Genomic DNA, 14327 nt, shown 5'->3' with positions numbered 1-14327 from the left:
CTTTCATTAGAATTACTTACGGTACTTGTAAAAATCTGATAACACTATATTAATCGTGGTTAGCAAGGAGAGACAACTGCTTATAAATATTTTCTTTTACCTTATTAATCAGATCGGAACTCATCTGATTAGCTTTTTTTAACTCATTATTTCCTGTGAATGGTGATGGCAGGGTATCTAGAATTCCAGTAAAGAAATTAAAGAATGTTGTTGACAATATGAAATAGAGGGGATATTCAAATGCCTGCAGACTTCCCTCCAGAAGAGCTAAGTACTTTTGAAGATTAATCTAAAGATCCACTGCTTGGGTGGAACTGTTTGCTTAGTGAATATAATCTATTTTAAAATGCCTAAATAGAAGTATTCTCCCTCCCCACTTTTTCGCTGTCCAGTTTAATCTCCCCCCTTATTTCCCTCCAGTTTTGTTTTGCCTTTTCCCCTTTTTCTTCCACTCCCAGGACAGTGTCACCCTAGAGATGTCTGCTACATGGCTACCTAATGATAAAGGTGAAAAAAATAAGAATGTTTGGCCATCCTTATCACTGTAAGATAGAGGCTCAAATAAATGTTCAGTCTGATGCTCTCTTCATTGTCCTCCAGGAGTCATGGAGTGATCGTTGTCTCTTCTATTGTTTCATTACCTGGAGTTTCTCTGTAAACAACAAAACCCAGACTCCGACATTCCTTATAAAAAAAGGATTATTTTCTTCCAGAATAATCTTTTTGGCTATCCCCCATAGAAACGTAGTAAGAAACGTTATCTGGTGGCCCCCTGGGACAGTGCGGCCGCTGGGGCTTTGGACCGCGTCATGCCTTTGCGGCCTCTGACCCGGCACCGAACTCACCTAGCTCCTTGGTTCTCCAAGGAGCTGAGGGAGATGAAGCGCCAGAAAAGACGCCTGGAGAGTGGTTGGAGGACCAGCCATTCCGAATCCGACCGAACACTGGTGAGGTCTCATATTAAGACCTACCTAGTGGCAATAAAAGCGGCAAAATCTAGCTATTTTGCCACCCTTATTGCATCATCAGAAAATCGCCCAGCCACCCTGTTTAGGGTGACCCGCTCCCTCCTCCATCTGGGAGCGCGGGATGATCCCTTGCAGGGTCGAGCTGAGGATTTTATGCAGTATCTGCATGACAAGATTGCTCAGATTCGGGAAGGCCTGGCCTCTGACTGGGTAAGTCCAGACGAGATGACTGAGGCAGGTCTTGAGAATGTTATCTGGGAGGAGTTCGATCCTGTGGCTCCTGAGGACGTGGACAGGATTCTGGAACGGCTGAACGCGACCACATGTTTATTGGACTCGTATCCCTCCTGGTTAGTGCTGGCTTCCCGGGAGGTTACACGAGGCTGGCTCCAGAGGATTATTAACGCTTCCTTGAGTGAGGGTGTCCTACTGGCCGCCTTGAAAGAAGCGGTGGTGAGGCCCCTCCTCAAGAAGCCCTCTCTGGATCCGGCTGTTTTGGCTAACTATCGTCTAGTCTCCAACCTTTGTTTTATTGCAAAGGTTGTTGAGAGTGTGGTGGCGCGGCAGCTTCCACAGTACCTGGATGAAGCTGTCTATCTAGATCCGCTTCAGTCCGGCTTCAGGCCTGGGTACAGCACGGAAACGGCATTGGTCGCGTTGGTGGATGATCTCTGGAGGGCTCGGGATAGGGGTTGCTCCTCTATCCTGGTCCTGTTAGATCTCTCAGCAGCTTTTGATACCATCGGCCATGGTATCATATTGCACCGGTTGGAGGGTTGGGGGTGGGGGGCACCGTTTTGCGGTGGTTCTCCTCCTACCTCTCTGACCGGTCGCAATCTGTGTTGGCAGGGGGGCAGCGGTTGACCCCGAGGTGCCTTGTTTGTGGGGTGCCGCAAGGGTCGGTCCTCTCGCCCCTTCTATTCAACATTTATGTAAAGCCGCTGGGTGAGATGATCTGTGGCTTTGGGGTGGAGTTCCATCAGTACGCTGATGACACTCAGCTGTACATCCCCACCCCAGGCCACCCCAACGATGCCCTTGAAGTGATGTCCCGGTGCCTGGAGTTCGTGTGGGCCTGGATGGGGAGAAACAGGCTCCGCCTCAACCCTTCCAAGACTGAGTGCTGTGGCTTCCGGTGTCCCGATATAGCCAGCTGGTGCCATCGCTGGTTATTGGGGGCGAATCATTGGCGCCCACGGAAAGGGCTCGCGACTTGGGCGTCCTCCTGGATACACGGCTGTCTTTAGAAGAGCATATGACGGCCGTGGCCAGGGGGGCTTTTTATCAGGTCCGGCTGATACGCCAGTTGCGTCCCTTTCTAGATCGGGACTCCCTACGCACGGTCACTCAGGCACTCGTCACTTCCCGCCTGGACTACTGCAATGCTCTCTACATGGGGCTCTCCTTGGGGTGCACCCGGAGGCTCCAGTTGGTCCAGAATGCGACCGCGCGGGGGATTATGGGAGCGACGGGGCACTCCCATGTGACACCTCTCCTGCGCGAGCTGCACTGGCTTCCTGTGGTCTTCCGGGTGCGCTTCAAGGTGTTGGTGACCACCTTTAAAGCGCTCCATGGCTTAGGGCCGGGGTATCTACGAGACCGCCTTCTGCCGCCAATAGCCTCCCACCGGCCAGTTCTCTCACACAGAGAGGGCCTCCTCAGGGTGCCGTCGGCCAGACAATGTCGGCTGGCGACCCCCAGGGGGAGAGCCTTCTCTGTGGCGGCACCTGCCCTCTGGAATGACCTACCCCCAGAGATACGCACGGTACCAGACCTCTGGACTTTTCGTCGGGCCCTGAAAACACATCTATTTCATCTAGCCGGGCTGGCTTGATCCCATCCTTGTGGTTTTAATTTGAAATTGGTTTTAACTGGGTTGTTTTAAGTTGATGGACAAAATTATTTAATGTCTTTTAAACTGCTTGTAAATTTCATATGTTGTGTTTTACCGTGGCTGTTCGCCGCCCTGAGTCCTGTTGGAGAAGGGCGGTATACAAATTAAATAAAATAAAAACAAATAAAATAAATAAATATAATTATTGGTACTGAATTGAAATTTCTGAGTAAATTTATATTTTAATCATACTAGACTTTTTATTTATAAGACTTAAAACTTAAGTATATTGGATTTTTGTTTATAAAACATAAAACTTATGGATATTAAATCAAAGAACATTGCAGCCTTGAAACTTTAGAGAAGAAGAAAAAAATAGATTCAGCAGCTGCTTTGGCAGCTCACCCTATTGTACTTTATTTGTTCATGATTTCAGAAAAGAAAAAAAAAGTATCCAATATTAATTTAAAAATGAGAGTGAATAAAGGATTCCTTTGATTTCCATTAAGCATTTTTACAAAATATGAGAAATTTTCATTTTACTATCTGCAGAAAAAATATAGCATTGTACTAAATAAATAATCTATAATGAGTTTCAGAAATTTCTAATGCACCATAGCAAAGACCATTTATGAATCTACAAGGCTATTCAAGTGATTTTAGTAGTTTGAATATGCATTCAGAATGTCAATTGGTTATCTAATAAACTTCATCTTTTGTCAAACCACATTGTGTAAAATGAATAATCAGAGATACAATTTTCTGGAGCTACTTGCCTGTTGATGGTTCTGTACTTAAAAGGAAATTGAAAAAAACCACTAAAGGAGGTAACAAAAGCCTGGTTTTAAAAAGCATCATTATAAAATGCCAATAAGAAAAGGGCAAAGTAGTACATGTCTTATGCCACCCGGTGGAAAATGATTTGTACTGGAAACATTTCTGGCTTCAATAGATTTATAAATAACTTTAATTTCCTTGAGATGTAAAAGTACAGCTAAATATTCAAGTTGATCGTGTATAATCTCATGAAGAGATTTAGTATATAGAAATATGTACAATTGAGAATAAAAACTATGTAGTTTTATACCGATGGCCTTAATAATGAGATAATGCTACATTGTTGCAACTTTTCAACTGTGAGGCTAGATACAGGCAGGCCTCGCTCACCAAGCATTTGTTCAGTGCTTGAATTTACAATGGTGTTAAAAAAACAACAGTTATGACTACTCTTTAAAGTTGTGACCATTGCAGCATCCTTGCACTGATACATTTACAATTCAGACACTTGAGAAGTGATGCAAATGCATTTATGACAGTTATAGCACCCCATGGTCATGTGATTGGCACTTGTGACATTCACAGGTGGCTTCTGAGAAGCCAAGCCAAGCAGGGAACTCAATAGGAAGTCGTAAATTGTGGTCACGTGACATCATGCTTAAGGACATGCAGTGATTTGCTTAAGAACTGTAGCCAGAACTGACATAAATTAGTGTGGTCACATGGCATCACGCTTAATGACCACACCTCTTAGTGACAGAGTTGTTGGTCCCACTTGTGACTTGGTAAGTGAAAACTACCTATAGTAGTTCAGTCCTGTATTTTGGTCATCAATAACAGAAGAATTTTGAAAGTCAGAGAATCAGTTATTCTACTGATTATGTCATCTTACTTTGCCATCCCTTAAATAGGAAATCAGGAAAATAAAATAAGAGTTAAAAAGATGAAAACTACCTATAGAAATAGTGGACTATAGACAAATTGATTGTAAGTAAGAAATTGATACATTCTTTTGTAATTAAAACAAACTCTTTTTATAATAAAAATACTTTCCCTAAATAATTGGTACTGTATGTGTGTACCCTGCTTGTCCATACTACTTTCAAATGATAATAATGACTGATGAATGAAGATTAATGTTTTCTGGTGAACTTAATGGGACCTGACTTTTATTCTTCATTTTGAGTCCATTGATACTATATAGCAGTAGTAGGAATTTTATTGTCTTGCATATTTGATTGTGTTGTTGTAAAGCAACCGTAAATGTCAGCTGGAATAAAACACAAAATCGCTTACCAAAAGAGTTTGAAGGTGGAATATGAAGAGATTTACTGTGAACAGAACCTTGTGATTTTAAAATAGAATTAAAACATGCTTTTAAAATATTTATTAAAGTGTAATCTAGTGTTAAAGTGTGGATATATTGAAAAACTATTTTCTTGGAATGAACACCACTGACATTGACAAATTCACCATCAGTCAATTGCAAAAGGCAGCTTTACTCGGAACAGCTTATGTCCTGGACAATATCTGTAACACTATCAAACATCCACTTCTGCCTATCCCAGCCAGATTACTAGCAGGAAAATAATTATTGCAGGGCAATGCTATTGTTCAATTACTGTATTGCTTATTAGTAGTACTACTAATTGGGATGTGGGGACATAAATAGCTCTGAAATAAATAAAAAATGACCTGATATAGCTGGTAAAATCCTTCAGACAATTAATTGAGTTAATTACTTCTATCTGAGAACCATATAAGTAAGCTAGTAAATTATGTTTTTATTTCACATTTGAATTGTTTCTGTGACAAATAAAACATACATTATTCTTTATCGTTTGTTATTATTTTACTTTAAAGCTTTTTTCACATGCTGGTGAAACAAAATGGATATTTTCAGTTATACTGTTATATAATTCATAACTCTTTTGTACTTTGTTTCAAATGGAATGGTATTAAAACATGCAAATTTAAACAATTTCACCTAACAAAACATGTGGAAGTAGGACAAAGTTTCCTTAATAAGACTTTCTAATTTTGCTCTATATGCTTAATTAAATATCTCTGCCCCATAACACTTGAATTGCACTTTGTGCCAGATTTTGCATTGCATATTTTAAATGAAAACAAATATTTACTGCTTATGTAGGCTGTGCAAGGTCGTTCTATTACACAACAAGATAGAGACTTGCGTGTTGACTTGGGATTTCGAGGAATGCCAATGACAGAAGAACAGAGGCGACAATTCAGCCCAGGTCCACGAACAACAATGTTCCGTATTCCAGAATTTAAATGGTCCCCCATGCACCAGAGATTACTGACTGATCTACTATTTGCTTTAGAAACTGATGTGCATGTTTGGAGAAGGTAAGAGACCATTCATTTTCTAATAATGAGTGTGGTAAAACACATACAGGTTTCTTTAATATCTTTACGGGTTTCTTTTTAGCATTCTAAGCTACTTGCTGAGGTCTAGATACCAGTTGGGCAGAACTACATGAGGCAAAGTCTTACCTAGTGAGGCAAAGTCTTACCTAGTGAACTATGTGAGGCAAAAGTGAGGCAAAGACTTAACTAGAGAACTATGCTTTTTTTTTTTTTGAAATTGTGGAACTTGACAAAATGGATAGGTTGTTCTATGATATAAGCTTTGACACCTGTAGGCTAGATTCATATCCAATCTGGCTCATTTGGATGAGGAGAACAGCTGGACTCTGCTGTATGGTTAATGCTAACTGCCTTGATAGAATCCGTGCTGTACACTTTCTCTAAAACCAGTCTCTCCATTCTGCTGCATGAGATTTCTGCCTCCAACCTTTTTTCTGGAAGGAGGGTTGTGGGAAATAAGGATCCTAAAGAAATTGATTATCTAGATCAGGGGTGTCAAACTCGCATCGTCATGGCATCGTCACGTGATGTATTGTGATTTTTTTTCCTCTTTGCTAAACCGGGCGCAGCTGTGGCCAGCGTGTGATGCATCTGGCCTGCGGCCCGTGAATTTGACAGCCCTGATCTAGGTTCAGGCTCCATCATGAGATGGAAACAACATTGTACAGCAGATAAGTTCCATTGGAGGCTGAATAGGAGGAATGTACCATTCGCTACCATTGACCACAATATCCTGAGCAGCCAGCAAGGGCAGAGGGAATATTTTGTAGTGATTCCAGGGGCAGTTAGGGGTATTCTATAGTATGTCAACTGTACTGGTTAATAGTGGGAGTCTGGGTGCAATTCAAGGTATTAGTTGTCATCTGTAAAGCCTTTAAGGCTTTAACTTTCCCCCCAGGCTCTGGGGTCAGTGTGTGTTGGTTTGTTGTTATAGTGTTTGCTGTTTCCATGCTGAGCGTCTCTTTTTGTTTTTGATTGTAGTTTGAATGTTTGTTTTTAATCTATACATTGCTGAAAATGCATTTAGAGATTACTTTGGTAAAGGAATGAAAGAGCTTTTAAGGACAGGAGGAAGGAACAAGCCTAAACAGTCGAGAAATTGAAGCATTTTTGAGAATGGAACTCAAATCAAAATACCTCATTTTGCTTTTTTTTTAATGTAAAATGGGAGAGAGAAACTTGGCTTTCAAAATTCTGTTATTATACACTACAGCCATAAAGTTGAATTCCTGGAAATCCTTTTCTTGGTTTGGCTTATCTGAAAGGACTGATATTAAACTTGTAAGCCTCACAAATTTCTCAACACAGAGGCATCAAACCTTGCTTTTAGAACTTGAAGATGGCAACAGATCCTTGGGCATCCCACTTTCTATAGAACGAGTTGTCAAGACATTGTTCCAACCAACAGTAAGTGAAATCACATCATGGACTTGCACCATGCAATGCACAGTGCCATGCTACAACTAACATAGCAATTGGGGAAAAAAACTTACTTCAACCAGAAGCTGTCCTATAACTTGTGGCTTCATTTTCATGGAAATTACTGGAAAACAAATGGGAAAGGGAGAGTTGCTCAGGATCAGTATCTGACTCCCAATTCAATGTTAATTTTTAATGGAGAAATTGACCAGAGGAATTCATCACAGAGACCTCTAAGATTGCCTTTGTTCTTAATCTACTGAAAGATGGGGTTACAACAGATTGTGTCCCTCATTGAGGATAATGATCTACTATTGGATAATTTTAATTCTCATGTAAAGTTTTAGAGCTGCTTATGATAACTTATCCAAGATATCAGTAGCAAATTGGAACAGTCGAAAGGTGAGCCTAAACATAACTGAGTTTGTGAACATGTAGCTTATTTTCAGCTGTATGCCAGAGATGTGGATAAGAGTGAAGTTGCTCAGATTGAGAAGGAAACTTGCTGATGAACAGATACACACCAGAAAATTTGGAAGAATTATTCCAACAGTGTTGGTTATAAGATGTGTGGTTATATAAATGTTTTAAATAAAAAAATAATAATGTGTTAATTAAGGGGTGACTGAAGGAATTGAGACATAGAGGAAATAATTTTGCATCCTCTCTTCACTCCAGTCTCATCCTCTGTGGCTTTTTTATCTATCTGGGGAGAATTCACAACCTTTCTTTGACTCAATCACCCTTTCTTGTGGCCTCCTTGGCCTCCAGTTCTGGACAAGTGCAGTGAAGAGGTCCCTGTTCTCAGGAGAGATAAAGAGAATGTGTGATTTCAATTTGTATTTCTATTGTAGAAGCTTAGGATACCTAACTAAGATGTACATAGTTAAAGTACAGACAATCTGAGCCAGTTACATATTGCTGCAGCATGGAACTGCAACAGGGGTGGGTTCTACTTACCTTTGCTACAGGTTCGCAATGGGAGCATGCACACACGCTCCCTTTGCTTGCTCGCTCGTGGCGCTTCTGCGCATGCACAGAGAGTCCGTGATGACGTCCAGATGGGTGGGCGGAGCCGCCATTACTACCGGTTCTCAAGATCCGGACCAAACCGGTAGCAACTCACCACTGAACTGTAGGCCATACAACAAGCTAGTGTCTGAATCTCTCCAGAACTTCATCTTCAGGAAGTGTCTTAGACTCCACTTCCATAAGCTTGGCACAGAAGCTCTCAGACAATTAAGAAGTCACAGAACTGACAAAAAGCAAGTGCTCTTTATTATTCTTATTATTCTTTATACATTCTCTGATGTAGAAATATAGCTGTCTACTCCTTCAGACTTTGGTATAACAACGAAAATCATATGAATTGCTCACACTAGAGAAAGCCAAGCTTGTGGAAACAATTGTCAGGCAATTGCTTTGAGCTGCTCCTGTTTTGCAATGCACTATTTCTCTACAGCTGAAAATAAATTAATATATGGAATTTTTGTCATTCTGCATCACAGGTTATATTCATGTCTAGTATTGGGCATAAATTGGATGTAATGTCCATGGAGAGCAAGACACAATATCTTTCCATATCAAAAGTCTCAGTAGTACTATTTACCATCCTTTCCTTTATCACTCTCCTGAACATATGGCCATTAGAGATCAATTAGCCAGTGCCTCTTCAGAACTGGTGAATTACCTTAGGAAGGCATGCTTATTTGCCAAATTGGATTTGACAGGTGCTATAATTTGATCAGAATGAAAAAAGGTCATGAATATTTAACAGATTTTTATATGTATAGTAAATTTAAATATACAGTAATGCCCATTTGAATTGATTAATTGTCCATCAATCTTCTCCAGATTTGTGAATATTTTTGATGTTTTGGACAATTATATACTGATATATAAACGATATACTGATTTTTTTTCACAGAAGCTCTGCTTTGCATGTCTTTTCTGAACATTGACTTTTTGCTTAGAAAAATATGGATTTGATCTTCCCAGTTGGACTGTTTGGGTTACTGTACCTCTACAATCAGGATACAGATGAAGCCTACAAAAACAGACATCTAGAAATGTGAATGATGCTCAGTGTTTCTGTGCTTTGCTAATTCTATAGAATTGAGTACATAAGACCATGATTTTAACTTCTAAAAAGTAACATACATGGTCTGTTCAAGAGTATGCAGCTTTTCAAAGGCTGAAAATCTCTCCAGCTTTTGTTGTGCAAACAAACTCGGACCTGCCTTGGGAGCTGTTCTCCAACTTTCATCAAAGGAAAGGGAAATCTCTTGCCTTATGCCTCTTCCACTCATATCTGTCAGTGGGCCAAGGCTGTTCCTTCAAAAATAGCAGGTTTTCTTCAGCTGTTTCCCTCCTTTAACCCTGGGTAAAGAGGAGTGTGAGAAAGACAGTAATAGTAAACTTATGTTTATTCTCCATGGTATAAGTGGGGGAAGATGGGAACTGCAGGCTTTCAAGAGTTTGTTACTATAAGAACAATGAAATTGAATTCTAGTATTACTTGTTGTATCTGTTTCTTGATAAAGCCTACCTTGAAAGGCTGGCAGCTTTGAATTTTGCAAGCCTGTTTTTCTTTCTGATTCCTCTTAGAATCTCTTTCATGGATTCCTTTACAGCAACATTCCTATATGTTCTTTAGTGCACAGGATCTTCAGGGATTTTGTTTCCAAACAATGGTTTTTGGTCAGCTTGTGAGACTTGTTAGATCAATATATATTTGTAACTTGATATCACAAAGGAGATAAATGTTGTAAATGGGTACATATATATGTGTTGTTTATTGTTTTTCAATGGTTCTCAATTTGATTGATTTCTGTGATTTTGATCTTTGCAGTAGCAACTGTCTTTATAGTTTTACTTATAGTCTTTCTTTTCCATTTCTTTTAATAGTCATTCTACAAAATCAGTTATGGACTTTGTCAATAGTAATGAAAATATTATTTTTGTACATAATACAATCCACCTCATTTCTCAAATGGTAGACAATATTATTATTGCTTGTGGAGGAATTCTGCCACTGTTGTCTGCAGCAACATCCCCAACTGTAAGTACAATATTTCCCTCTAATGGATATGTTGCAAATTGCACTGTGTATTAGTAACACTTGTTCTGAGCATGATTTTATAAGAAGAAAATATTCACATTTTTAATTTTTTAAACTACAGGATGTAAGTTTTATGGCTTTAGCAAATTTGTATACAAAAATTATTTCAGAATAATTATTTACTTATGTATACAGGTTTATTAGCTAGGTTCACTGCAAAAATTAATGGTTATAAACAGAGCAAATTACATTGCTCTGTTTGTATATCATAATCCCATTCTTACCTAGTACAGCTTTATAAATTCCTTTTTGTAGTACAGCTAGTACAGCTTTAAATGCAGATTTGGCATAAGAGCTATTGCCTCTTTAAAAGTTAGTCATAAAATAGCATATTCTGCTAAATACTGTAGGTAGAAGGAAGATTTTGTTTAACATAAAATAAAATACATTTGTAGCATCCTTAAATTTTGAAATGAGAGTGAAATATCATTGAAAGAATGCTATTAATATCATTTAAAATATAATTACTTTATCCCAATATAATAAATTTTGCTTTCTTTTAGAAAAGGCTGGTACACCTCACCAAAATATAATTTGAAATATAAGGATTTTTTTTAAAAAATCCTTTTGTTTCAAAAGTGATTTGACTGTCAAATCTGAGACCCTGTTAATGATGCAGAACACGTTATATATTACATCCTCAGAATGCTGCCCAGCAGCCCTGCTTTGGGTCACATAGACCTTCCTTGGGAAGGGTGACACCAATCTCCAGGGCTGCATAGAGGAATTTTCAAGGCATTTACAAGATAAAATCGCTTGGATTCATTCACAGTTGAATTTCAAGTATGGAAGTCTTATGAAGATGCCCAGGGAAATGGGACTGGTTTGATTCTGTTGGACATGAGGAAGTAGATAGGTTCCTGCAGAATGCAAATATCACCATCTGAGTATTAGATCCTTGCTCCTCTTGACTGGTTAAGGCCACCCGGATGGTATCATGTGGGCAGGTCCATTTTATTGGTAAATTTATCTTTGTCAGAGGAGGTGGTTCCAGCTCCTTTTAAAGAGGCGCTAGTGTGCTCCTACTCAAGAAATCATCACTGGATCTTTCCTTGTTAGACAATTTTTGTCCAGTCTCCCACCTGCCCTTTTTTAGGAAAAACAGTCAAGAAAGTGGTGGTGTTGCAACTCTTGAAGATCCTGGAGGAAAGAGATATCTGGACCCTTTTCAGTCATATTTCAGGCCTATATACAGAACTGAAACTTCACACTTATGGATGATCTCTGGCAGGAGTAGAATGGAGGTGTGCTTCCATTTTTGCTCTCTTTGACCCTTCAGTGGCTTCCAATACAATTGCTCATGACATTCCTTTAGGCTGACTTGAAAAGTTGGGGTTATGTAGCATAGTTTGGTGCTGGTTCACTTTTTTTCCTCTGAGGCCAGTCCTAATCAATGTTAATAGGGAGCGAGAAATCCTGCTCATGGCACCTCAGGGCTCAGGGCTCTTTCTGCTCCTTTTCAACATCTATATGAAACCTCTGGGTGAGATCATCCATTTCCAGGGGATGAGATACCAATATAGTAAGGATACCTAGTTATATCTTCAACCCAGATGAACTGAGTATTGCATGGACGTCCTTTCGCACTGTGTGGGAGTCTGGATGGGGAACAACTGAACCTCAGTAAGACAGAGTGACTGTGGGTAGGTCTCTTTGCCCAACTTTACATTGTGTGCCACCTGTGCCTTTTCCTGGACAGGGAGGTTCATACCCTGGTCATGTTCTGCCTGAATTATTACAATGCGATGTACATGGAGCTACCCCTGAAAAGTATCCAGAAGCTTCAGCTAGTGCAGAGTGTGGTTATACGAGCCATACTGGGCCCCTCAAAAAAGTTCCATATAAAAGACCCCTTTCTCAGTGAACAGCACTGGGTACCAGTTTGTTTCTGGGTCCAATTCAAAGTGTTGGTTATCACCTATAAAGCCCTATACGGTATACAGACAGGTTACCTATAGAACCGGCTTCACTCTGTCTCATCATACTGTTTCAATTGATCAGACAGGTAAGGTATATTTCACACCCCTAACAGTCAGAGAATTTTAACTGGCAGAGTCTAGGTAGAGAGCCTGCTCTGCTGCTGTCCCCACTTTGTGGAATATTCTGTGGTGAGGAAAGCCCCAATTTCTTGGCCTTCCACAAAGGGATTTGTGGCCGTGTGTGTGTGTGTGTGTGTGTGTGTGTGTGTGTGTGTGTAGGAGCCACAGAGGACTATGAATGTGGGGCTGGCTAGATCCATGAGTGCACCCCTCCCCTATCTTGTAATAGCTAATATTAAATGACCATCTTAGAATTTGTACCCTTTTGATATTTAATTATTATTATAATTTTAACAAGTTTAATTCTAATTTAATTTTAATATTAACATTTATACATAGTTTTAGCTATCAATTATATTACCATCCATCCCCTCTTGAAGGAGATGGACAGTTTAGAAATATGAAACATAAATATATGCATACATACCTTAGATTTAAAATTAGTTTTAAAATATAAACACAATTCAGAGAAAACACAACTGTTGATTTGATAAAGTTGATAGATGACCATGTGACTTTGTCTACTAACCTGATGAGCATATTTCATAGTATTGTAACTGATGTCTAATGGTCTGCTGTGATAGAATTTCTTTGAGCCAAAGAAAATATCATTTGAGAAATTGTTCTTAATATTATTCACATATAGTACAAATCAGCTTCTAGTCAGAATTGTTTTGTTATAAAAGGTAAAGAAATGTTAGCAAATTATAAGATTTTTGCCAAATGGCAAATTTCTGGATCATATAATGTTTGGTTTTAGTGTACAATGTGTAAGTTAGAAGTCATCATTGTGTTTAAACTATATAATATACGTATACTTTCACATACACACATATACTTATATACACACACATACATATACATTATGTATGTATGTATGTAAAAAATACACTGTTTTTAATTAGTAGCCTTATATATTGTTATATATCAAATGAATGCTGTTCTAATTACTTATTAATTTGAGTTGTATCAATTACAGTGATGCCATATAAGAAGTTAAAGTGTAGAAAACAAGTTTTTAAAAGTTGACTTTTTAAATTGTGAATTAATATCTGATTTTTAAAATATTACTTTCTGTTTTGCATTGTATTTTCATTTGACTGTAACATTTCTTTTTCTTTTTGTTGTGATCTGTTGTCTGCTTTGTCTATTGCATGTCCAGGGTTCTAAGGTTAGTATTATTGTTACAAGTTTTAGTTTTTAGAATTAGACATTTTTTTCTGTGTGCATTTTTTAATTATTTAGCTTTTTTTTGATAAAAATGTATATACATTATTAGCAGGTTTTGATTGTATAATCTAACTGTTCAAGAGTAAAAGTGACATTCCAAGGGCATCACTTAAATATACCATGAGAGGGGGGGGCGGAGAGGGAGGGAGAGAGGCGGGGGACTTTGAATTTGCATTTCTAGTTTGCTTCTTTCATCTTCTTTGGGATACTTGAGCATGATGATATAACTGTTCTCTGTTTCTTACCGCCTGGGCAACATGAACCAAGGATCTTGGCTCATTAAACAAGGGATGATTTAATTGCAACAGTATTAAGAAGAAAACTGAACAAAACACTTTAACCTTCAATAATAACATTAAAAAAGGCTAAATATTTTTCTCTCTCTCAAAAGAACACCTTGAATAGAAATAGCATTTTTTTCATTGTTTCAGTTCAAATTGTAGATGAAATGCTATTATGATTGATAAAATCCTTATAAAATTATTTGCAAATTGCAATTGATAACATTAAAATGTACAATCTGAATAATATTTTCTAATATGAATAAA

The 14327-nt window shown here is 38.6% G+C and overlaps 1 protein-coding gene across 4 annotated transcripts in view; it reads left to right on the top strand.

Moving 5' to 3' along the window:
* Positions 1–14327, top strand: part of NBEA (neurobeachin) — a 355376-nt gene that overhangs the window by 74943 nt on the left and 266106 nt on the right. For 3 of the 4 annotated variants that reach the window (XM_070942796.1, XM_070942795.1, XM_070942794.1), the window contains exons 23-25: positions 5732–5949; positions 10297–10450; positions 13712–13720. In XM_070942796.1, coding sequence (XP_070798897.1) covers positions 5732–5949; positions 10297–10450; positions 13712–13720 — 381 coding nt within the window. The remainder of the gene's footprint in view (positions 1–5731; positions 5950–10296; positions 10451–13711; positions 13721–14327) is intronic. The other variant, XM_070942793.1, reaches the window with a different exon arrangement.

This window comes from Pituophis catenifer, unplaced genomic scaffold, assembly GCF_029215685.1.
Source record: "Pituophis catenifer annectens isolate HBS135680 unplaced genomic scaffold, rPitCat1.0.hap2 SCAF_4, whole genome shotgun sequence".
In the NCBI taxonomy this organism is placed as follows: Eukaryota; Metazoa; Chordata; class Lepidosauria; order Squamata; family Colubridae; genus Pituophis; species Pituophis catenifer.
Note: the sequence above shows the minus strand (reverse complement) of the source record. Positions and strands in the feature narration are given on the sequence as shown.